Source organism: Arctopsyche grandis, chromosome 5 (genome assembly GCF_051622035.1).
Source record: "Arctopsyche grandis isolate Sample6627 chromosome 5, ASM5162203v2, whole genome shotgun sequence".
NCBI lineage: Eukaryota > Metazoa > Arthropoda > Insecta > Trichoptera > Hydropsychidae > Arctopsyche > Arctopsyche grandis.
The window spans coordinates 5,809,964-5,835,870 of record NC_135359.1 but is presented as its reverse complement, the minus strand read 5'-3'; the positions used below and the strand labels follow the sequence as shown (position 1 = coordinate 5,835,870).

General features: G+C 37.4%; 2 protein-coding genes and 1 long non-coding RNA gene across 4 annotated transcripts in view; 2 read left to right on the top strand and 1 right to left on the bottom strand.

Moving 5' to 3' along the window:
- Positions 1–25,907, top strand: part of LOC143912468 (uncharacterized) — a 258,387-nt gene that overhangs the window by 203,507 nt on the left and 28,973 nt on the right. The gene's annotated exons all lie outside the window — the stretch shown is intronic.
- On the top strand, positions 1,514–12,811 carry stx (ubiquitin-like domain-containing protein stuxnet). Its single transcript, XM_077431745.1, has 5 exons — positions 1,514–1,979; positions 5,118–5,205; positions 5,278–7,064; positions 10,175–10,319; positions 10,399–12,811. The coding sequence occupies exons 1-5, from the start codon at positions 1,777–1,779 to the stop codon at positions 10,954–10,956; spliced, it is 2,781 nt and encodes a 926-aa protein (XP_077287871.1). The 5' UTR covers positions 1,514–1,776; the 3' UTR covers positions 10,957–12,811.
- Positions 14,579–18,572, bottom strand: Sec61alpha (SEC61 translocon subunit alpha). 2 transcript variants are annotated; one of them, XM_077431758.1, is made up of 10 exons: positions 18,333–18,572; positions 18,101–18,168; positions 17,081–17,146; positions 16,791–17,001; positions 16,556–16,717; positions 16,385–16,480; positions 16,147–16,313; positions 15,931–16,071; positions 15,597–15,845; positions 14,579–15,516 (listed from the first exon to the last, which is right to left on the bottom strand). In XM_077431758.1, exons 1-10 carry the CDS (start codon positions 18,337–18,339, stop codon positions 15,259–15,261), a joined length of 1,425 nt encoding a protein of 474 aa, XP_077287884.1. In that variant the 5' UTR covers positions 18,340–18,572; the 3' UTR covers positions 14,579–15,258. The 2 variants fall into 2 exon arrangements, with proteins under 2 accessions (XP_077287884.1, XP_077287885.1); XM_077431759.1 differs by lacking the exon at positions 18,333–18,572 and having other exon boundaries at positions 14,582–15,516; positions 18,101–18,175.

Below are 25,907 nucleotides of genomic sequence, written 5' to 3'. Positions count from 1 at the left end.
AGTATCATTTTCACCTTTACGTTCTTCCTCATTTTCTTTTTCAGAAAACTGTTCTTCAGTCCTTCTAGGAGTCTGTTATTCAGACGTTGTTTGATGCTGCTCATTAATTTTTCCAAAGGGATCTTCATCAGTTCTTCTACAGGGCTGCTTTTCGATCCTTTCCAGTGGTTGGTCTTCGTTCCTTTCAGAAGACTGTTCTTCAAGATGTTTCGATATTCTGCTATTTTTAATGTAATTAGTTAGCGAATTCTTTTGTAGCAGTGAAATTTATCTAGAAAGGTCAAATAATCAACGCCGGCGAGAGCAATTATCGCAAAGCTTTGTACTTTACAAAAAAAAAGTTGTCGTAAACTCCAATATTTTATGGCAAAATACACAGTGTAATGAACGGATTTACGCGCGTCTTTATGCAGAGGGCGTGATACGTCGTTATTCTTCCAAGAGTCGAGTTATATAGAAACGTGGACTAACCTTGGGATAGTTATATATATATATAAGTATATAGTCGGGGAGGTTCCTGACTGCAAGTCGTCTGCGTTGATAATAGCTTCCTGGCTCGGGAAACTGGCTCTGCGGTCGCCTTCTCGTTGAAGCACCGCTGGTCGGGTCACATCAGCGGGAGGGGGGAGACAGGAGACAAACTCCGTACTGCCTCGTGTGGACACAAGATGGCGATCTCTGAAGACGCTCGGCGGAGATGCTGGAGGTAGGTCTTTCCCGGATGGCGGCTGGCTGTAGAGAGGGTCGGCGGTCCTCTGGTCGGGTCCTCTCACGGCTGAGGTTTCTCCGGAAACGGCATGAGGAATGCAGGGGACGTTGTGCTGGAACTCAGGGGAGGGAGTGATGCTACACTCGACCTCGCGGCGGTTCTTCAGCACGGATGGTGATGGATCTCTGGGCCCCGTCTCCCCCTGGAGACGTGCACAGGAGAGATCTTTCTTCGACGGGAGAACGCGGGTGAGAGAGCGCGCCTATAAAGCTTTTCCCTGGGTGGCCACTCGAAATAAAGGGCGAGTGTTGCCCTATGGGACTATGGAGGATGAACGAATGAGACGACTGGCATGTTAATGCACGTGTTTATTATATGACAGCTGAAGACAGAGTGAGTAGTAGCTCTCCGAACCCAGCCGAGTTGGTTCCCACTCGCAGGAAGGCAACCAAACTCGACCATGTCGTATAAGCGAGCCGCCACAGGACGATGAGAAAACGTCGCGTTACAATAGGAATTTCCGAATTATAATTTTTCTCCGAACGATTTGGAGACCCCCTAAATTTAGAGACCACAGATATGCGCCAATTTTGCTGTTCGATAATCCGCCACTGCATCTATGGTGTGACCAGTTTTAGTGTGACGGGTGATCACGTGTGACCGATCTAGAGCGACCGGTTCACATTTGACTAGTAATCACCGAACCGTAAAAGGGGGTAGTGGGTAGCTGGCTGAAAAGCGTGAAACAGGTGTTGTGTGTTGGCGTGTGGGCGGGGGTGGGGACGGGGGCCTCAAACTACTCGCACAGCACTGGCACTACCACTCGCACTCGCACTCGCACGCGCACTGCTACTCGCACTCACACGCTCGTGATCGTGACTCGCGTCACTTCAAGTGTGGCCTCACCCCTCGCCCCTGAACCCTGGCCCCTGGCCCCTGGCTCGTCACCCGTCGCTCCTCAGCTGCATCAGCTGAGCTCGCGGGGCTCCCGGGAGCGGGTGCGGTGGGAGTGGGAGTGGGAGTGGCCGTGGCCGTGCTGGAGAGGAGAGGTGTGGTGAGGTGTGGGGATGGCCCGAGCGGGCGCCGAGTGCGGGGGGGGCGGCGAGGGCGAGGGCCGGGGGCGGCGGCTGACGCTGGACGTGCACACCACCACGGGGGGCACCTTCGCGCTCACGGCCGACGCCCGCGCCTCCGTCGACCACCTCAAGAAGCTCGTCTCTCGCAGGCTCAAAGTTCCCAAAGAGCGCATCTGTCTGCTGCACAGGGAGAGGTAACACTCACTCACTACTGTCAAACCACGACCACGCCCCCCCCCCCCTAACCATTTCCTCACACCCACTTGACACCCTCAACGTCTCTCTCCTCCTAATCTGACTCTTCACTCCCAAGCTCCTCATGTCTCAAAGCCAAACATCACCTCTACATATAATCCTGTAAATATATGAAATGATCCAACACTACAGTAGGTTCGAACGTGTCAGCTCAAATATTAATTACATAAATTGTATCATTTTTACCACCCGATTGTGTGTTGATCCATCGATTTTTTCTATATATCCACAATTGGGTCAGGGCCAGGTTCTTTCAAACGGACCCGTCTACTAATTTTTTATTAATATGCTTCTAGGTCAATCCAACTTGTTCAATATAAATTATATATATACCTACTGTTAAATTGATAAACATTGAATGATCTTAAACGAGTTACAACCATCACATCATTATCTTCTACGTATAATGATGAAGTTGTGAGAAGTAAGCTAGAGTATAATGCGATTGTGTGGAATCCGCATGAGGCAAATTACTCTCTGATGATTGAGAAAGTGCAAAAAGCATTTCTTCGTTTCCTATATAGGAAAGAATATGGGTATTACCCATATCTCTACCCCACTCCTTTCCTTTTGGGCATGCTTGGGTATAATTCCCTTGAACTTCGGAGAAACTTCTCTTTAATTCGTTTCGTTCTCCTGCTCTTACATGGTAATACGTCATGCCCGTTGTTGCTGGAGCAGTTGGGACTTTATGTCCCTAATCACTATGTGCGTGGTAGACATCATCATTTGCTGGCTGTACCTCCTGCCCGCACAGTCCTTTTTCGAATGGCTCCTATTCCAAGAGCTATTCGACTTCTTAATAAAATCGTTGCTGCCGAGACTGAATGTGATATTTTCCACCTTAGTGAGCGTAAATTGTCGGAAATTACTTCAACCCATTTATCTGGTAGTCTGCGCTCATCACTGTTTTCATGATTGATTGTGATTTATGAGTGAAATTTTGATTAACTCTTTTCCATTTGGGCCTTACAGGGATGTTTTGTATTTGTAGTTGTTTCTTACATATTTATTGAAACTGGCTGTAGGTGCAAGGCATTCCTTATGCTATATTTTTTATTTGATATTTTTACTTTATCTGTTATTATTAAATGCTATTTTTTATGTTTATGTATGGATGTATTTATGTTTATATTTAATTGTTATTTTGTTTTTTTTTTGTGTTATATTTTTTGACCATTGTGGCGCTTTAGGAATTCCTGTTATGCCACAATGGTCTGTTTAGAATAAAATAAATAAATAATTTACTGCTGCCTGTATATACACGTCGAAGATCATATTGTCGGCTATTTAGCGAAATGATTAAATATTCAATGGTTTTTGGTGGCTCTTGCTAGAATATTGGCGTGGAAAGCTTCTCGTGAAACGAAACTTTATTGGTATTGATTATTTGCAAAGTTTGGCTTACAAATGTATACGTACGTAAACATGCTACGGAAAGCGATAAATTTCTACCGAGCCAATTATCTATGTATAATGTTGTAATTCGAATGCAGAAATTTTAACCTTAAATAAAAGATATGCTTATATGAAAAGTCTCGCTTGATTTCTAGACGATCGGATAAAATACTCTCACATACATCATACCATGTTGTTATCTATTATTATATAATAAAGAGTAGCATTTTGTCCTTCGATTTAATAATACAGTTATTATATATTGCAATTGACGTGGTACACTAATTACTGTAATGATATCAAATGTAGGGCTTCCAATATGTAAGAACCTAAATCGGTTCGGAAAGATATTAATAAACATTAATATGAACAACAATTATATTTTGAATAATGGATAGAATCCTATGAGTAACTGTTTATTTTGTCAAATGTCGTTTATATGACTCGTTAGGAGACATAAATAATACTGCTTCCTGTTTTTTGTTTATTCTTTTTTTGTATTCGATATCATTTCCTCACTGTTAAATATTTTGTTTACATTCTAAAAGTGGAGCAAAACTTTCATCGTATCGGATTTGATGGTCTTCTTCGTTGAATCATTTTTCATAAGTCAACTAATTTGGCAAATAAATTTTGACAAAAAGATCATAATTTCCGACTGGTTAAACAGCACCAAATTTGCAAAAAAAATAAACATTCTTATCAACATATTTTTACCTTCCGAGAAATAGCACTTGTAAATCAAATATGAGCTTTTTCTTAGTATAATTCATTTCGTAATTGTTTTGACATTAAATAAGCGTGTTAAATGGTTCAAAACCTTGTAAACACTCAAAAACAGATGTATTCCAGACGAATTGTCTTCAAACTGCAACCGTATTTATAAAAAAGTAGTCATGAAGGGAGTGATATTGTTTCAAAGCCATCAGTGATTCATGAATGTGCTATTTATACCTGGAATCGGATAAAATTTCCAATTTTTTGCTATTTTCACTAATACTATCATACTATAATCGTTTCTGTTCTAATTCATAACAGTATTTGTAGGCGATTAAACAGTTCACTGAACTTTTAACTTTGGTATCTGCACATACATAGTTCAAACTGCATACTTATTAGACTTCACTTTCATTCGCAATGTTATAAAACAGTCTTCAGGTCACCTTTGGGTATGAACCATCCTTGGCTGTTTGCACTATGCACTTTATATGCTCATTACTTTCGTATATGTTCGCTTTGGTTCTTCAAAAAGTCTCTGAAGACGATTGGAAATCGCTCTAGTTGAATTTCATGTATATTTAGCCTCTTGGGTCTGTTTATCAGCGGTGACCTTATGACTCGCTATCCTCCATTTTCTTCTAATCCGAAATTCAGACGAATGGGACTCGGCTATCTATCGGCACATTGAATTGTCAATCGGGAAATTTATCACCCTCCTTATCTACATATCAGACAGAAACTCAATTACCAACCGTTGCTGATGATGATGTGGATTTTTATTATAACGAAATGTATTCACCCAAACGTTCCACGTAATTGTTTATTAATGTTTCCTTATCTTTCTTTTTTTATTTTCATATGATAGCGCTTATTTGTCTACTACTAGTAGTATATGTGTGCTATTTATTTCTCTTTACTTCCTGGATATTTGTTATTTTTTTTTTTTTTATTCGTTTCAGACAATTGAGAGACGGTACTTTAGAAGATAATGGCCTTATTGATGGATCGAGGATTATACTATTGCCTAGCGTCGAAACAGGATTATTGGTAATAATCGTTGCAATGATTGTGATTGATTAGTATTGTTTTGAAATTGATTTGTAAATGTTTGTTTTGCAGACTCAACGTCCTGAAAATTCCGTAATGCAAGCGTTAGAATCGTTGAATGATTCGCAAGTCAATGATTTTCTGAGTGGGAAGTCGCCTTTGAACCTTACGATGCGTCTCGGTGATCACATGATGCTCATACAGTTGCAACTGTCCACTTTTCCCGGTGGAAGTGGTAGCACGGCGTCTGGTAGCAAGACTCGTAGCTCTACCGCTTCACATCGCACGCCCGTTAAGTCTACGATTCCGACCGTCAAACCGAATGAGCCGCTCTTGAAGACACCGACGACGAAGCCGACGATAGTCTTAGGAAAATCTACAAACGAAGCGAAACAAAGCTCCAGTTCGTCCGTAAACATGCCTAGTACCTCTTCAGATCCCGCTTCGAAGGCTTCCATAGACGCGTCCGATATTAAAATAGGATCCGCCAGTGAGCCGGAGAGTGTCGAGGATTTTAAATCGTTTTTATGTAAACAGGATATAGAAACTTTGCAGAATGCTTTCGAAATATTTAAATCTCTCGCTGAAATGCAAGAGGACATTAGTAAAGAATCGGACGATTTGTCGTGCGATGCTAGTAAGAGTGAACCGAATACCTCAAAATATAATTGTAGCAATGAAAGTGGTTCAACAAATAATTCCGACTTTGAAGATCAGTCGCCTATCAAATCCTTGTCGAACCTCGTTTCCAGTCCTCTCAAAACTTCCCTCACGTCTACATATCCCCCTATTTCGATTCCAATTAGTGATAATAGCAATACTCTTCAAAAAGAAGACAAACCACCTCCTAAATACGTCCCTTTACCTAGTTCTCTTAAAAATAATTTAATTAGTGAATTAGTCGGAGGTCAGAAAGACGTCAAAGTAGAAAAACCTGATCTTCAAACCGAATGCCCTGTGATAACTGATCCAATAGCTGCAAATCTAACGTCTTGTTTGTGTTCGTCTTTCAATCCAGATTATATTTGTGCTAGTAATTGTCACCCCACCGTTCACACCTCAAAAGTAGAAGATGCTACCATATCGATGAATAAAGACGACGATGATAACTTTGCGGCCGACAATCTTTGCGACGAGAACATGGACACGTGGAATGCTTCCGAAACTGTCTCCAATAAAAAATTATCAAAAGGTAAATCTCTGGAGAGCGGCGACAGCACGAGCTCACCGGAAAAATCGCAAGACAGTCCAAGCAAAGAGTCTGATCACCCGGCGACAGAACAATCACCGAAACCGCTAAAGAATAAAAGACTGCACTATCTCCTGCACAAGACGTCGAAACCGGGCAGTCAAACCATTCAAAACAAACCCAAAGCGTTCATGCAATCATTAGTTAACAAACACCTCAAGAAAAAGATGCAGCAGTGCGTAAACAGTTCAGATTCGAGCGATCTAGTTCGACCGTCGACGTCTAAAATAGACGCTATTCAAAACTCTTGTCCCGTCAGCAACCACTTCGAGAACTTGGACGAGGTGCCGACGCCTCGAACCAACTACGAAGACGACGCCATGAACTTTTCCGCCCCGGCTACGTCCTCGACCAGCTCAACAACGAAAACGGACTCGCAGTCGCCCCAAATTTCAGACACCAATTCGCTCGTGGAGGCGTCCAAGAATTTAACGCAAACCTTGAAAAAGTTGTCCAAGGAAGTGCTCACAAGTAAAGTCGACTTGACCAACGAGGAAACATCGCGGCCGAAGATAGGTCAGGGCGCTGTGATCGAATCGATGAAGCATCACGGCAAAGGAATATACTCTGGCACATTTTCGGGCACTTTGAATCCAGCACTACAGGATAGGTATTTATCGTAGATGTTTTTAACTATTTGAGTATACAAAGTCGTTATGTGAGCTATCTTGAGATCATTAGGGCGAAAACACACTGAATAGTACGGAACGTCCCTCGCTGTGACAGTGGGTGTTCCCCAAACCGAATTCGGGTGTAGTTGCATGTGCAGAGTGCATATGTTTCACTTACATTTCTTCAAATATGGGACTCACCGTTGTCGATCACTGTCAAGCAAGTATAAAATATCACCGAAAACACTCCATGGGGTGATTTTTTTGGACTGTTTACCATGTGTATGGGCTAGGGGTGCTGTGTTTTTTCGCATGTTTAAAAGTATCTAAAAAAAACACGTACCACTCAGTGTGTTTTCGCCCTTTCCATACTATGTATATTGAGTATGATTATATTTATATACATATATTTTTTGTGGGGATGAACTGTTAGTCTATTGTGGCAGCCTTGGTCTGGCACCTGGTTCAATATGAACGGTTAAAATCAGAATCTTCACCTTCAGTCTTTTACTTGAAAATATATACAGATAATTAATTTAGAATTTGTAACGAACGGTTTTACGCGCGCTTATCTGATCTCGCGGTGGGTGATGCAGAGGGCGTTTACGTCGTTCTTCTTCCAAGGGTCGGGTTATATGGAAACGTGAACTAAACTTGGGATACAGTTTATATAGTCGGGGAGGTTCCTGACTGCAAATCGTCTCGTTGATAACAGCTTCCTCGTGGTCGGGAAGCTGGCTCTGCGGTCCTCCCACGGCTGATGTTTCTCCGGAAACGGCGTGAGGAATACAGGGGACGTTGGGCTGGTACTCTTGGGAGGGAGTGATGCTGCACTCGACCTCACAGTGGTTCTTCAGCAAGATGGTGGATCTCTGGGCCCCGTCTCCCCCTGGAGACGTGCACAGGAGAGATCTTTCTTCCTCGGTGGATGGCGGGTGAGAGAGCTAATCTCGAAGGGAGCGTGCCTATATGGCGCGCTTTTCTGTGTGGCCACTCGAAATAAAGGGCGAGTGTTGCCCTATGGGACGATGGGGAGAACGTCGCGTTACAAATTCTTATTGACTGCTTTGATTTCAATGAGCAACAAAAAAAAACTACCAGAGCGCAGTTTGACTCACTGAATTCAAATATGACAATGATATTTGTTAGTTTTCTCTTGTTTATGATATATGAGCGTTTAAGAAAATGTCTAACTCAGACCCGGTATTGTTATACCTAAAGTGAATATTGTAATCTATAGTCAGATGTTTTTTCAATTGATTCTAATTTTTTATTCATAGATATAGAATAACATAGATGAGGCATTACATACAATTTTTCCTGGAGAAAGTGTCGTCACTAACTGAGGTGCGCGGGGGGTTTAACTAAGCGGGGAAGTGATGAAAAAAAAGGAAAGAACGCAAAAAACACTCAGTATTGGCAGTAATCGGCAACACTGAAGTTCTCCATAACTTTTTTATTGGATACTCTGCGTGCCACTAAATCAAACTAATAAAGCCAAATTAAGAAAAAATATTTGCCTATACACACTACATATATTAAACTACAAATGTTTTCAACTTAATGTTGATTTCCTTTCCAGTGCCAACAAGACATTCCGTGTGCATCTAGTGGCACAGGTTGCTCACCACTATTGTAACATCTGTACATTCGTCGCGCTAATATCTCAATAATGTTAAAATACTATTATAATTGATGAAATTATATTTATTCTCACTTATGATATGTGACGCCATCCTCTTTTACGTTTCACTTACGATTACAATTCAGCTAAAATTTTGCCTCTTATCCGATCGTTTTCATACTTTGCCATATTGCTCATTTTGGTCATCAATATAAGTAAAGGTATCATCCGCCAATGAAAACCAATCCTTGTAGATGCAGTGAAATATAAAACTGGCCCAAGGGATACATAATATTGTAGTTCGAGAAAAAAATATATATTTGACTTTCAAAATTCGCTAGATAATTAATCATACGTACATATTTTAAAGCTATAAAAATTATAATCATTTATCGCTCGAATTAGTATGCTCAGATAAAAAAATAAAATATTGACATTTAAAACCAACGCTTGTAAACGTGGTAATAAAACTGGTCCAATTAAGTTTTATTATAATGATTTTCATCTATTAATTAATATTTTCTTTCTTGATTTTTATTTGTTTTTTTTTTTATCTTATTTAATATTTTTAACCAGAGAGATGTATTAAGAATAGAGGGGCCCTTACGAATAAATAATTGTTGTCAATTTTACGCGGTACGTCTCTATAAATACGCTACATCGCACAGAATACAATCGGATCAATTTACTTATAAAAATGTATCCCATGTTGTTTATTGTGTGTTTTTGAATGTATTGTGCAATTTTTACCGATGCACTTGCCCATCTTGCGAGTAATATAAACAAACAGAGAAGTTTTTATCGGACATAAGTCGAGCACCAAGCGTCAAATACGACTGATGCTAAAATTATTTGGATCTGTCTGTAGGCAGAATGTCACTTGACAACAAAAGAACACCTAAATCCACTTCTATTAATATTAAATTTCTCTGTTTTTAACTATGTACATACTACTGTATGATCATCGGCTTTGCCGCCTCACCCGAGCATTCTTGAATAAATTAATTATAGTTCAAGAAAAAACATTCACAATCAATAGAAAAAACATCTGACTAATAATTCCAATACTCACTTTTGGCACAGCAATACTAGATTTTGATTTAAAGACTGCAAAAGCCAAACATCTGTAAATATAGCGTATTTTTTAAAACGCTTATATCTCATAAACGAGAGGAAACCAACAAAAATCATTGTCATATTTAAATTCAGTTGGTCAATATTGCGTATTTTTTAAAACGCTTATATCTCATAAACGAGAGGAAACCAACAAAAATCATCGTCATATTTGAATTCAGTTGGGGTCAACTTTAGTAAATATTGAAACTCCGCTCTGGAAAGTAAGAAACGTGATTTTTTTGTTGCTCAGTGTTTCCAATTTTTTCGTATAGTATTTTTTCTACGCAATTTTTCACTCTAGTATGTACATGTATATACATGAAAGCTTTTATATATGATTGAATTAATAAACAAATGTTTCTTTGACAGATTCGGACGACCGAAACGTGATATATCAACTATAATCCACATTTTAAATGATTTATTATGCGCAACTCCGCCTCAGTACAGACGTGGAGCTCGAATTACCTTTGAACCGACGCACAACACTCAGTCGACAGTCCGCACCAGACAGGTTTGATTGAATAATCGAGATGGAATAAGCGTAATTGAAACCGTTTCCTTTCTTACGTTCGATTTTTTAACGCTTTCAGAGAGAGCTTCGGAATCCGTCGTTCAACTGCGCCGCCGAACAGAGCGGCTCGGACGAATGCGGATGCAATAAGTGCACCAACACGCTCAACATGTGTCCGTACGGAGAGTGCAACGGTCATTACTCGTCCCCGACGCCGTCCTCCGACAACATCCTCGCCCCGCTAGACACCTGCATGTGCAAGAGCAGAGACGCCACCGACGACAGCGTCTCACCGGTAGAAGCTTCGTGCTCGTGCATGTCCTCGGAGGGGGTGACTTGCAACAAAACGCCGGTGAAAAAATGCCACGTCTGTGACAAGGACAAAGACGACGGCTTCGATCGGAGTTTGAACAAGAACTGTAGGAAATGCAACACGGCCAACACGCTCGCGTTGGACAACTCGAAGACCAAGTGCAAACTGGACCAGCTGCGTCTGGTGATGCAGCAGAAGAAGCAGAGGCGCGAGGCGAGGAAGATGAAGGCGGCGCCGTATCCAGCTAGTACGGCCAATAATGTAAATATCACGCAGACTGATCAGCCGAGTGTCATCACGGAGGAAATCGAGACGGTAGCATAACATTGATCTCAGAACGTCGACACGCATAATCATAATTTACAGTGTTATATGATATTTTTGTTAAGTCATGTGTACATTAAAAAAATTAGTTTGTAATCTCAAAATTTACTAGATTAATTGAATTGAATGAATTGTCGTGTGTGGTATTAAATACGGTTTAATAGCATTTGTTTTTTCGGTAATGGTGGCGATAATTGTGATGGGTTTATATCTCTGTAAGTATTGGATTGTTGTCATTGATATTGGCATCTGTCGTGAACTGAGTAGGAGCGAAATGGCACTGCTGTAGTTTTTAATATAGTTTTTTTTTTCTTTTATGGTAATGTCCAAAATTGTTTTATCGTTTATTTTAAATACGTAAGATTTTTAATATTATATGTATGTATTTCTTTTCTTTTTTTTTATTTTTATTTTTACATATCTAGAAAGCAATCATTTTGTGCTCAAGAAAAAATTCTTCTAGTCAATTAAATGTATGAAATAAAGTATTTCTTTTAAAGATTAGAGTACATTCATGATAATTTTCACGTTTCAGTCTGTCGTACATATTGGTAGAGATCTGCCGTTATATCTTGAAGAATAGTCACTGTTACGTTGGAAGATGAGTTAAAAATTGAAATTGTAATTAGAGAACAGATAAAAAACTATCAATTTTTCAACAAATTGTTATTCCTATTATAAATCAAAGCAATATTTTTCCAGTTAATTTTTAACGGTTACTATCATAGCGTTGATGGAATGACTTTTTTTTTTAATTAAAAACACTATGATTGCAATAAGAACATTTAAAATTAATAATAACGTTACTAACATTCAGGGCCGGCTCAAAGGGGAAGTAGACTAGGCACGTGCCTACAGGCGCTATAGCTAAGGGGCGCCATGAGACCCTCCCTTAATTTTGTCTTTTTTTTAATTATAAAATTGATTAATTGTATTTAATTTTTCTACTCAAAGTAACAATACTGACTATAAAATATTATAATTTACGAGGAACGCAGGAAGTTGACTGTCAAATGTCAATGACTCACGCAGAAAACTAGTAAAACAATAAACTGTCTTTGGTACTAATTATATTTTAATAAAATACTACTGAAATGTGACGTTAAATGAAATATTTAGAATGAATTCAACGAAAATATTAAAAGCAAACCAGACTTGTATGTAAAAATATTAATGGCGGGGGTGGGGGCTGAAAACCAATCTGCCTAGGGATGCCGTGTACCCTCGAGCCGGGGCTGCTAATATTATTCATATTATACATTGATTACAACAGAATATGAATTTATTTTTACCATTGATAATTTAAATATTGAACCTCGATGATTATTGTTTTTCCGGATATAATGATGGATCTTTACTTAGAAATTCTTCTCCGTTAAATGAATTATGTTCTGATTTTTATTTGTGTCGCTATTATTTGGGTAATTTTTCTTTATTATTATATTGTGTCGAATTAAATATGCGATTAGCACCTTGTTATATTAAAACCTATTTTATTGTCATATTTTATTCCATTTAGTTACCAACTTACGATGTTTATTATATTTTATGTTATCGATTTCGCAATATGAATTCTAAATTTAATGATAATGTAAACGTTTACTTCTTATGCAGATTACATTCTAAATATTAATTGTAGAACGTTATTTCACACTATTCGTGATAATTTTAGATAAAATTAAAGTGAAATCAACATACAAACGTAATATTTAAATTTAGGTTAGATGAATTTTCCTGTATATATATACATGTTAAAAAAAAAACTTTAATATTTTGTTGCTCTACATGTTACAAATGTTGATTATTCATAAAAAGCAATACTTTGTATCTTAGCATACTCCCCGTGTACGGTTATATACCAAAAAAAAAAAAAAAAAACAAGTAAAAAATAATACACTTTTAGCTCGCATGCTCAATTTCATGCAAAATATTAATTTAAATTATATATATATTATTTATATACACATAGGCGTCGACTATGTGATGCGATAATTAGCGAATAGCACAATTTTTTTTTTTATCAACTTATTCGGCATTGTTTCACGCGAACGGGATTTTTAAATACGAATAAATTATATATATTTACAAAATATACATACATACATATGTATTATTATCACAGATTTTTTTACTCCACAAATTTTTTATATTATTATATATAAATGGCCGGCGATGTGAAGACGGCCCGTCTGGTGAGTGTGTTATTATGCACAAAATAGCAATAGTTTTAATCGTGGGACCAAATCAGTGTTTTTTCCTTTCCGTTTTCTCTCGTCAATATGTCCAGTGCTCGGTTCATTTACGAATTGTATTTTAAAGATTTTTGCGTATAACAGAAAAAAGTGGCTTCTTAGAAATTTTTTCTTTCTTTTTGATATTAAAATAATAAAAAAAAAAAAAACCAGATTGTAAGTGGCTTTGTAATAAGTGCAAATGGTGAATTGTGTGCATACGTTATGTACTGCCTATATATATATATATATATATATATATATATATATATATATATATATATATGCATACATGCAAAATGTAATTAATCATGAAAAATGTTGAAAATAAAAATCTTCCCGCTTTATTTTATCATTTTCTGTGTGTGTGTGTGTGTGTAATCCTTTGCATATTGTTTCCGCTGTTACATATTTACAGTTTGTAGATGTTATACATATGTATATTGCGTTGAAAATGAGACTTTCATTATTCAGGTAAGCTCCGATTGGTCTGTTAAGTATTAAAATATGCATTATTAATTGCAATTATCTCTTGATGCGAATTATAATTGAATACGCTTATGTTTGTGGGTAAATTGAATTCCAGTGTTGTCCTCGTTGTATAAAAATAACGGCAATTCCAAAGTTTGCACAACTTTCATTGGGTAGAATTTATTTCAAAGGTTTGAGAAGTCTTTTAAAGTTATTTGAATTTGTACTTTTACTAAAATGTGCTGACTAAATACTGCTATCCTTTTGTAATTTAGAACGTTTTGGAATGGAATCAGTAAAGCTTGATTGTTTGCAGAGAATTTCACCGTTAATAATTAGAATTTGCTTATTTTTTCATAATATGAAGGAAAATCCAGATTAAAACCGTTTAAAAGTGGAAAAAGGGGGTTTGGTGCATCCGCTCTAAAATCGCCAGACAAACGAACGGCAGCTTTAAACGTAATTCTCGTTTTCTCGAATGATAGATTGCACATCAGATGACGGGTAACCTTTCGATGTGCACAGATACAATTATTAAAATTGAGTTGGACCTTTCTGGCGAGTTTAATAAGGCAAGATTCGGAACTTATCGAAACTCGCCTGAAAGATCGAACTCAATTTTAATAATTGCATCTGTGCACATCGAAAGGTTACCCGTCATCTGATGTGCAATCTATCATTCGAGAAGACGAGAATTGCATTTAAAGCAGCCGTCCGTTAATCTGTCTGGCGATTTTAGAATGGATGCACCGCATCCGGAAAAAAGTGTTAAGAAAGTTATTAAATTTGTTTTGGTACAAAAATTATGATACCGATTTCTTTTTATATCAGTTTTTCAATATATCTAATTATATTGTATATAATTATATATCTTCAGTCTTATAATAAAAATAATAATAATGTAAAAATTCAAACCAAGGGATTATTCAAATAAATAAAGTGTTATATTTTATTTTTTATTCAATTTTCATGTTTCTCTTAACAAAATAGTTAAGTTTACACATCTAAAGTAATGTTTCATCTTATTACAAAATTCTTATAAATATTTTTAACATTAATGACGAAGATAAAGTTATCGTTTATCAAAATAACTTCTCTAGAAAGTCATTGTTCGCTCGTTCTGTTAACAATGTGAACATTTATTACTTTTTTTGTCATAAATAAAACATTTAAACAATGAACACAGCACAGAACTGAACACGGTACAAGGAAATGCGAGTTTGTATGTACACTTACATACATACGTAGAGATGCATACATAAATGCCTACGAATTTACAATAGAAAAAAATGTATACAAGCGGATGAAAATTTTTGAAGTACAAACTAATAATAATAAAACACGAATCGCTAAAATATTATAAAACAAAAAAAAAAAATGAAGAAACCGACGAAACATCAAAAATCATATCACATCATTAATGAGTTTTCCATTGACCCTGATTCACAACTGCACAAGTGCCACAATAAAAAATAAACACCACTGTTTCTTCTGCCATTTTTTTATAATGATATATAAATACACTTCTCAGTCACAACCCCACAAAGTTTGTGTCACATCGCCATGTATTTAACAAATGTACACATTTTTATTAACATCTTTAGAAAAGAAGGGTGCCGCCCATTTCTGACTGTTCTTTGACGAAGATTTCGAAGTATTGGTATATAATTGTAACGGCGAGCAAGATACCCGTGCCCGAACCGATAGCACCTAGAAAATCTGCTAAAACTGAAAGTGCACCTATACATAGACCGCCAAAAGCAGCCGCGGTCGGGATATATCTGTTCAACTCGTGGATCATAGAGTTGTCTCTGTGTCCCCTCATCACCATCTGCTGTTCTTTCAATTGCTTAGCAACCTAAAACAAACGTAAAAAACACATGTAAAACACCAATCATTCTCACAAATAGACCCAAACACGTATTTAAAGAATATTACATCTTTAGCTGAAGATCCTGATACGTCGATCCAAGTCTTCGAGAAGAATGCGCAAGATCCCAACATGAATATGATGTAGAGCACGGCGTGGACGGGATCTTGAGCTATGTGACCTAAAGACTCGGGCGGACTGAAGTAATAACAAAGCCCACCGACAGGATAGGCGCGAGCTGGACCGCCGCCTCCGACGTCGGCCCACACTCCTAACATGTTAACTAGGAAGTTCCCACTAAATTTGACGGCTAACATCTGAAAGCATTTTATATATATATATGTGATTAAAACCGTTGCTGAAATTCAATTTAGCTTAGTGAAATCAGAGTTAGAAAGCCACCTGAGATATGACGTAGAGATTGGAAACCAGCGCACTCTGAAGAATGATAGGAATGTTGGACGTGTAGAAGAGTTTGATCGGATACGATGAATACTGTCCTCTGTAACGAGCTGATTTGATCGGTAGATCGACGCGGAATCCCTGAAAAATTTTACGAAATTAATATAAGGATACATACGACGAACGATAGTTTCAAAACTGTACGATGTAACTTACTTGGAAGTATATTACTATAGCAAAGACGAGGACGGTAGCGAGAAGGTTCATCAAATTGGGCAAGTTTTGCCTGTAGAAGGCTTCACGGAGAGCCCGAACTTTGTCTTGTCTTGTAGCCAACAAGTGGAACAGAGCGATGACGGCACCTTCGAATTCAGTACCACGACCTACGATACGAACACAAGATTGAAGTAAACTTTTCAATATGATATTGTATATATTATAGAAGTGTAATTACCAGTGTTGACGGTAGCCGGAGAGAACGCTTTCCATACAATTGTTTCGCAGATATTAGTTGCAATAAACAGTGAGATACCAGATCCCAGACCATATCCTGCGAAAAGAATCAATCAAAATCACACATCCAAAAAACTATATACCTACAATGTAAAAAAACGAAATGGGTTACCTTTTTGTAATAATTCATCTAACAAAAGTACGATAAGACCGGCGACAAACAATTGGATAATAATCAGGAGGCAAACACCGGCTCCGATTTCGCTCGGTTCGCCGTACATTCCGGTCATGACGTAAACGATAGCTTGTCCTACCGTTATGACCATGCCGAATACTGTAAAAATAAATTTACCATAAGAAGACAGTCTTATATATATATATTAATGATATTGAGAAAAGCTGCGTACGTTTTTGTGCTCCGTTGAAAAGCGCTCGATCTTTCGGCGTATCGCCGACTTCGATGATCTTAGCGCCGGCCAACAGTTGCATGATTAAACCTGACGTGACGATGGGTGAAATACCCAATTCCATTAAAGTTCCTCTATTTGAAGCCAATATCACTCGGATCCAGTAAAAGGGATCCGCACTGTCCGAGGACATTATACCGAATAGGGGGATCTGTCAAAGACGACGAGAGAAGTTAATAAATATATAATATGAAATTCAAATTGAAAATAAATATAAAATCGAACATTACCTGACAACATACTAAGAAAATAAATAACGTTATAGCTGTCCATAGTACTTTTTCCCGGAATTGGATCTGAAAATAATAATATTATATTAATTTATGTGTGTTTTTCTAGTACATTTAATGTTCGGATTGGACATTGAAAAAATTGTTCAATTTTTTGCACATTTTTTACATGTTTGTTAGATTTATTTTACGATACCTCATTATGAGCCTAACATATTATATATAGACGAATTTCATCGTTGATTATTTGGTTATTAGAATGAGACTACATGCCTTTTCTCGTTTTTCGAGATAAAATTATATGTATGCTTTTTTTCATTATTTGCTATTTTATGATTTAAAAACGAAATAGAAGAGAATCAAATTCGTTCAAGATAAAAATGATATTTCAAGTTTGTCGAAAATTAATGAGCTATAATTTTTTAACATTGCATAATCATGTTACATTTGACGGATATATAAAATGATACTCGACATTGACCTTTCTTTTTTTTTTGAGGTTATGTATGAAATATCTAAGAAAATGTTGAAAAAATCATATTATTGTTATTTATAAGACGATCAATTTGCTATCTTATAAAAATGAGATCTTTATCTAGCAATTATGTACGAATTTTTTTATATATTTGAGTAATTTTAATAATATGTGAAAAATTGTGCAAAATGTATTCCCAAATACACTGTAAGAGGTAGTAAGTAGTGTGAGACTTCAAAAGAAAGTCGACCCTTTTAGAAAGGTACGAAGGGCGACTCTACTTAGACTCGGCTAAGTGAAAGTTCAAAGTCGAATCCGGGACGCAGATTTGAGGGTCGAGTGAGCGAATTTTAATAGAAAAGATGAGGAAAGACAGATGGGGAAATGGAACAGATGTCGAATCGAGGGCAGACGCGTGGCTTGGAGTTGGCTAAGAGTCGTCACGTTTGATGAGTGAAAGTGCACCGAAGTTGACACGTATGGAGCTCGGGAGGGAGGGGGCGAAACGGAAACGGGGCGCAGCCCGACGCGGGGGCGTCACTCACCTTTCTCTCGGGCTTGGCGATCTCCGGCAGGATGCTGCAGAAAGGCTTGATCACCTCGAGGAACTTGACTGAAACAGAGAGCGGGCGCTTTGTGAGTGATGAGCGATTGCATTGGGGTTGTCGGGGTGACGGGGAGGACGCGCTGTCAGACGCGTTCGCGGTGGGGTTGGGGTTGGGGTTGGGGTTTGGGTTGCTGGGATAAATGAAATGAAAGGGTGGAGGGGCTACTCACTGCCCATAGTGGCGGCTGGAGGTGTCCGATGCGATAGGAGTGGCGAGCGGTGGTGAGACGAGTGATGTCAGCAGCGATTGAGTGAACGTCCGGCCGGAATGCGTGCGCGCGCAGCCACAACCGACGACGGACAAGCTGGCCGGCGGTCGGCGCGGCAGTGACACGTCCCCACGTCACGTCACGTGACCGCCGAGCTGGAGGTGGACGTGACGCCTCTCTCCACGGCCATGTCGCGTCTGCATTTTTTCAACACTGGGCTCCATGTAAATCGACCATCGTACCTTTTTAATATTATTATACGGGTGCGTCTATCACTTCCGAGTTTGGGTTTAAGCCTCGATTGCATTTCGTAGGATTTTGTTTTTATACGTTGGGAAATTTGTGAAGTTGGACTCTCTCGTTTAGTATTCCGTACTTTATTAAATAAATCTATATGTAACTGTAGGCATATAGTACAACTGAAATGATCTCATCAGGTCACTGCGACACATATCTAGGAAAGTCATTAACGCATGGCACACGCTCGCCTCGTCAAAAGGTCGACACGTGTTTCTGGGAAAAATACACGTATCTGGGAAACAAAGGAAGAACACACTGAACCCATAAAAACCACGAACTACGTCCAGGCGTATGAACCCATAAAACCACGCTCGCGAGTACCAACAACAAAAGATGTGCACACGACACACTTCAACCCAAAACGTTTATAAAGCAACGCAGCAACCTCCACCGGCAGAGTGAGCCTCTAGAGTTCAACTAGATCACATCTCCGAAGAAACCTCTTCGTACATACAATAACCATTGTACCAAATTGAACGCAAATAAACGATCCTCTTTCAAACTACACAACACGTGTTTCGTTAGACCGGAATACGGTCAACATACCTTCCCTGTCTTACATAGCTCTCTCGTTTTCTCAATGATTTAAATTATTTTGAGATATAAATATATTTTTACTTTTTATTATTTAGCATTAGAAGTAGAATGCATAGAATGGTCATTGTTAACAAAAGTATCGTCTAAAAGCGAGGCATCGAAGAGAGAGGTGGAAAGTCAGAAGAGAGACAAGAGAGAGAGACTTTTTTTTTTTTTCTTTTTAAACTTTGAAATCTAAGCAGCTTAAGGGCGTCTGCACACTTGCCGGACCGTTCGTTGCGGCTAGCCCGTTGCGTGTGCCAGTACGTCCGCTTTCATATAAATGAGCGATAGCCGCCACACTGACGGACTTGCGGCTACCGCTCATTTGTATTGAGGCTAACCGCTGCGGCCGGTCCGCACCGGCCGATCCGGCAAGTGTGCAGACGCCCTAAGACTGAAACTTTTCTATTAGAAGATATACCATTACTTCAAATAGAAGATATAAAAGAAACTGATTTCGTCAATACCTTGACAAGATTCTGAAATGTCATGACAAATTATACACATTTTCAAATCTTATTTTTCGTTAAATTCCTTTTTAAAGACTTGTAAATGATTCAATCAAACAATAAAACTTAATATCGTGGAAAAAAATCATCTTTAACCCTTTGAATGATAGGCAACGATATATCGTTTATGAAAACGGCGAGGATTGCTAACGATCGTTTTAACGTCATATTTGAATGATTACTTATGAGCCAGTGCATCATTGACATGAAACATTTTATATGTACATATGTATTAATTTATTATTATGTATTTATATCAACGCAAACTTTTTCTGTGTACTATGGTAGCTTTCTAATTCCACCATTTTGTATCTTTAATAATATATAATAATGACCTTAAAAGTAGAATGCATAGAATGGTCATTTTTAACAAAAGTATTGTCTAAAAGCGAGCCATCGAAGAGAGACGGAGAGTCAAAAGAGAGACGAAGTTTAGCAAACAATGAACAAACTCTGCCGCGCAAAGTTTTTGTAGCAACATTTTTCGAGGCTGAGGCGATTCTATGCATTCTACTTCTATGTTATTTAGTTTATAATATAAATCTAAATATGACTCTCTCATTTATTATTCTTTGGCGGATTTTTGGGGATATATTCATAGGTAATTGGATTATTAGTCACATTGCGATGGTCACAAAGACAACTTTTGCTATGAAAACCGCGAATGTGGAATATTTGGCACTCGAGTTTTCGTTAGTATAATATTTATTTTTATTTTTATTTTTTTTTTATTTCATACCAGGAAGGGATTACAGGTAAATCCCAATGCGCCTTCCTGGCCAAATTACAAACAATACAGCATTTTTTTATTATATAAGTCGCTAAATTACGAGACACTGACTTAAACTCGACAATTAACGAGACATCTATGAATTGTACATACATTTTTATTGTAATATTTACATTAATCATACTCAAATAGTGGGTAGGAAGGATTTTTAGCCAATTTTTAATCGGGAATCGTTTCAACAATGAAATCAGAGAAAATTGGCAAACTCTGATAGGAAACGATCAACCAGGAGTCACAAATCCTGGTCTGACCAGCAGCATTACAGATATACTCAGAAAAATTCTTTTCAATCGAGGTCAGCTCAAGGGATCGAACTCGGCGCCTCTCAGTGTTAAGCAGAAGCTTAACGACCGAGCCACGCTGCTGGCTCGGTCGTTAATGGTCGATATGATAATTATTGTTAGTATGATGGACTTTTCGGCTGCCAGATGTTCCATTATGGAGATTTTAGTGAATTTTGTGACCAATGATCATCGAACCATATCCATATGCATATATTCTGCTGCCAGTTGCGAGAAGAAGATATTTGTGTACTGGAAAGGTTCTGGATTCAATAAAAAATTCAGTTGAATTGGGACAAAGTTGTTTATTTTTTGATAAATACAAATTTTAGTGAAGGAGTGTAGTGTAAATAAGTTGCCTAACTTCTTTGGAATAATTGAGTAACCTGCTTGGAGTAGATGCGTATACTGGCGTATATTGTGTATGTTGGATATGCTTGAATTGTGACACGTGTAGAATTTCATTCTTATGATTCCTCGCATGTTAAAAAAGTTTCAAATATATACAGATATTCGATTACTTTTAGTAATGACGGACTTTCAATAAAAAATTAAGAAATGCAGCAGTCATTTACACTCATTTTTGACATTTATACTTTTCTTCATTGCTCTGATTTTTTTTTTATATTCTGTTTGTTGAAATAAAAAATCAGTTTATCAAGTGTGATATAAAAATACGGTTCGGTGATTATTTCGTAAAAAGTGATCTCGTGCAAGTCACTAATATCTCGATCACGGAACGTCTGGCACCCAAAAACTCCATCGGTAAGTTTATTTGTGAATTAATATTGTAACGCAGGAACATGGAAGAGAGTGTCCACTGTCTGGGTAAACAATAGAAACCCTGGATTAGACTGACGATCAGGGCCGCTCTAAGGGTAGTTGGCGACCGGGTGCAAATCCAAAATTTGCACCCCCCCAAAAAATAATAAAAATCAAAGATTGTCGATCACCTCGTTTATCATCAGAATATATATGTATACAGTGGCAGACTGGGACTGAAATCAGTGCATGCCAGGAGTCAAAGGGGGGCCCACCCAGGGTTAAAAAAAATTGTCCCCCCCCCCCATATAACAAAATTTTCTTCTTTCCATCACGCTAAAAATCAAGTGCAAAAAATAAATTAGATTTTCAAAAATGGGAATAAACAAATTTAGGTACAAGAAAAATGGCAAACGCAAAATAGATACATAAATTACATTGTATATTTCGTTTTAATCCTTGTCCTAGGTAAATAGAATGCATCATAAAAGAATGCGGCATAGAAGCGGCTTTTACTTTCGGTAGAAAACAATTAGAGACGATTTTTTTTTTAAATTGAATCAAAAAATCTTTTTTGTATCGGAATAAAAATGGAAAATATAAAATATGAAAAAAATAAGCTTATTTTTGAAAAAATTATTATAAAAAAATATTATGTAAAAAATCAAAAAAGCGCCGCAGACGAAAATTTTTTTCCAAAAATCTTCACATGGTTAGCAAAAATAGACCATCAAAATGTATCGATAAACGATACACATCTGTTTTTGAGACAAAATAAAGTAAAGGGGACCTTTCTAACGATTCGCTCCATGGGATAAACAATTTCTAAGAATGTTACCCAAGGCATACCACTTAAAAACCAAAATATACTTGCTTCAATATAATAAAATCTTTTTTTTTCAAAGCACATAGCAGCGATTATTTTATTAGTTACCCAAAAGTAACATACATAAGAAATAAACGCATCATTCATAGATCCATAGTATCTCATTAATCATTAAATGCATAATATTTTCTAAATTCACACTATTCCTTAATTTAGGGGGGGCGAGTGCCCCCCCAAATTACGTCCCTGAAAACAAAAAGTGCATAATATTTTCAATTAATGTTAATCGAAAATCGGGATTTTGGGGAGGGGGCCCCTATCCTATGTTTCTATATACATGGATGTGTCTAGATTAGGAATAGATTTTATATTCGGAAACTGTTTAAAATTGTGTATTTAAATCTTACTATATCAAATGTTATTTTAAAAGTATGTATGAAGTAAATTTAAATCGCTGGTTGATGATGAATCGTCCTATCAAAATTGTTTTAAGCAATTCAGTTTATATGATTCACGGAAATTTGTTTATTCCCATTTTAATTTCAGTAGGTAGTTGTTAGATAGGTATTGGTATATGCATAATCTTTAGGTTGGAAATGGGCCCGGTAAAGGGGCCCACGCAAATGTTGAAACTTACATTTCGAGTCTAATAAAAAAAGTTAACCGATCCTTGGGCTGTTAAAGCAGGTATTAGTTGTTTTTGTATATCGTAAGAAATTTGTTTTGTTGAAATACCCAAACTCTAAGTCCCAAAGTGCAATATCCTATAAATTTTTACACACGTGCCATCGGGCATGTACGCTTGTATGGCCAGTCCGCCACTGTATGTATATATATTTTTTATGGGTATATTGTTGTGCGCCTCTTATACGATCTATTCCTAAAATTTCAACTTATTATTCAAAATTGAAGGCCTTTCGTAATTATATTTATACTAGTGTAGGGCCCGTTGATTTCAACGGGTGGTTTCGAAAAGAAATTGAAACTCGACTAAAAATAAAGTTAAAGATATGGAATCGACTGGTTTCGGAAAGACAAAGGCACAAAAAAATGAAAATTATGAAAAAAATGAAAAATATGAAAATAATGAAAAAAATGAAAAATATGAAAAAAATGAAAAAAAAAATGAAAAAACTGAAAATAATGAAAAAAATGGAAATAATGAAAAAGATGAAAAATTTGAAAAAAATGAAAAAACTGAAAATAATAAAAATATGAAAAAAATGAAAAATATGAAAAAAAAAAAAATTCTTCCCCATACTGGTTGATGGTTGATCATAAGAAATCGAAAATCGAAAAAGATTGTCGACGAAAGCCGAAGATACGCGAATGATTGGTTCCCCATACTTCAATAGGATAATCGAATATTAAGTAATTTTAGAGCGTTTTTTTCTGTCGAGGCTGTAGTCTAATGGCTAGCGACCTGTTCTGGGCGAGGGGGCCTTAGTTCGATTCCGTGATTTGGAATTAATTTTATTTTTCAAATATCGCTAAAATATAAATTAATTTCAATAATTTCAATTAAAAATATATATTTAATTGTTTTATATGAAAAGAAAAAAAAATGGTTCAAAACCTCGCTAAATGAAATTATTAAAATTACGTATTTTTATATGGCGACAAGGAATATTTCAATTAATGTTTAAAAAAAAAAGGCGAAATGAAAAATTGGATTTGGCGTGATGTCCGAGACCATTAGCTCAATTTAGACCCATATTCAGGCTATTTGGGGTGATCGGTTCGAGTCGCGACAAAGTCGTCTCGTCGAAAAATGAATTAATCGATTTTTATCGATTCGTTCATTATGTTCGGCGAGAGTTAGGACACACACACACACACACACACACACACACACACACACACACACACACACAGATTACCGTCTTTATATATATGATTATGTGGCGGCTCGCTTATACGACATGGTCGAGTTTGGTTGCCTTCCTGCGAGTGGGGACCAGCCCGGCTGGGTTCGGAGAGCCACTACCCACTCTGTCTTCAGCTGTCATATAATAAACACGTGCATTAACATGCCAGTCGTCTCATTCGTTCATCCCCCATAATTATATCTTAAAGTAATATACCAGGGATTTTTTTGCAATGTAACGCGGTGAAACGGCATTCCGGCATCTTTTTGTCTCAGCATTTTTTATGTTTCAAACAAATATTCTATATAATATAATTTGAATATTTTCAATTAATCGTGTATGTACACTCGTCTAACAAATTTCATCCAAAGCGACAAGTGTACTTTTAACAGATCTAGAAACATATTAAACATGTAACGTGACGTCCTTCCAATCGTCCCGTCAGTTGGCAGCGCACTCCTAACGCGTTCTCCTAAAGCGGGAACGCAGACAAGAGCCAGTCTCTCGCACTCCGATCGTCAAGGGACCAGATGCCCCCAGCAACTCTCGCGAAGCACGGAGAGTTCGCCATCTTGTTTGATGTTGCTGAGCCGCGGGACGGTTGAGTATCATCAGTGATGATTCATCACTCCCTCCCCTGAGCTCCAACCAGATCGTCACACGAGGCAGTATAGAGCTCGGCTCCCGTCTCCGGTCTCTCCATGCAGCTTCCTACCCACGCGCGGGTTAAACTTTCCGTGGTAGCCACCGGCTCCGGAAGGTTCCTAGAAGCATCAGCCGCTGGAAGATTTATTTATTTAATAGTTTTGGACCATTGTGGCATTACAGGAAGAACCTAATGCGCCACAATGGCCTACATTTGAAAAAGATATAAAAACAAGTAAACTGTAAATAAAGGAAAAAAGCAAAAGCAGAAAACACGGTAAAATAAAATAATAAAAAAAAAGTAACAAAAGGAAAATAATACATCATTCAGAGAGAAAAAAAAATAACAAAAGTGTAAAAATTAAAAATAAAATCCATAAATCCCATTCTTTGTTTACACTGAGCAAAATTAAAATAGTATATAAAAATGTACAAAGGAGAAAGAAAAAATAAAATAAAATAAAACAAAATATGAATAAAAAATAAAATCACAGCGAGGCCCAAATGGAAGAGAGTAGATTAAGATTCCACACATTCATCACATTCAAATTAAGAAAGTAATGATGAGCGCAGGTTACCAGATAAATATGTTAAGATAATATCCGATAATCTACGCTCCCCAAGGTGGAAAATATCACATTCAGGGACAGCAGCAACGATTTCATTGAGAAGTCGAATAGCTCTTGGAATAGGAGCCATTCGAAAAAGAACTGTGCGAGCAGCAGGTACAACCATTAAATGATGATGTCTACCACGCACATAATTATTAGGGACATAAAGTCCCAACTGTTCCAGCAACAACGGGCATGACGTATTACCACGCAATAGCTGGAGAACGAAACGAATTAACGAGAAGTTTCTCCGAAGTTCAAGGGAATTATACCCAAGCATGCCCAAAAGGAAAGGAGTAGGATAGAGATATGGGTAGTACCCATACTCTTTCTTATAAAGAAAACGAAGAAATGCTTTTTGCACT

What these genes read in the sequence shown, in the direction of transcription:
- stx (XM_077431745.1), top strand. Translation starts at nt 1,777, where the DNA reads ATGGCCCGAGCGGGCGCCGAGTGCGGGGGGGGCGGCGAGGGCGAGGGC. An exon ending in GCGTCGAAACAGGATTATTG is followed by an intron (nt 5,206 to 5,277) that starts GTAATAATCGTT and finishes TTTGTTTTGCAG; the next exon opens with ACTCAACGTCCTGAAAATTC. An exon ending in CGACAGTCCGCACCAGACAG is followed by an intron (nt 10,320 to 10,398) that starts GTTTGATTGAAT and finishes TAACGCTTTCAG; the next exon opens with AGAGAGCTTCGGAATCCGTC.
- Sec61alpha (XM_077431758.1), bottom strand. An exon ending in TCGCCAAGCCCGAGAGAAAG is followed by an intron (nt 17,147 to 18,100) that starts GTGAGTGACGCC and finishes TATTATTTTCAG; the next exon opens with ATCCAATTCCGGGAAAAAGT. An exon ending in TCCGGCTACCGTCAACACTG is followed by an intron (nt 16,314 to 16,384) that starts GTAATTACACTT and finishes TTCGTATCGTAG; the next exon opens with GTCGTGGTACTGAATTCGAA.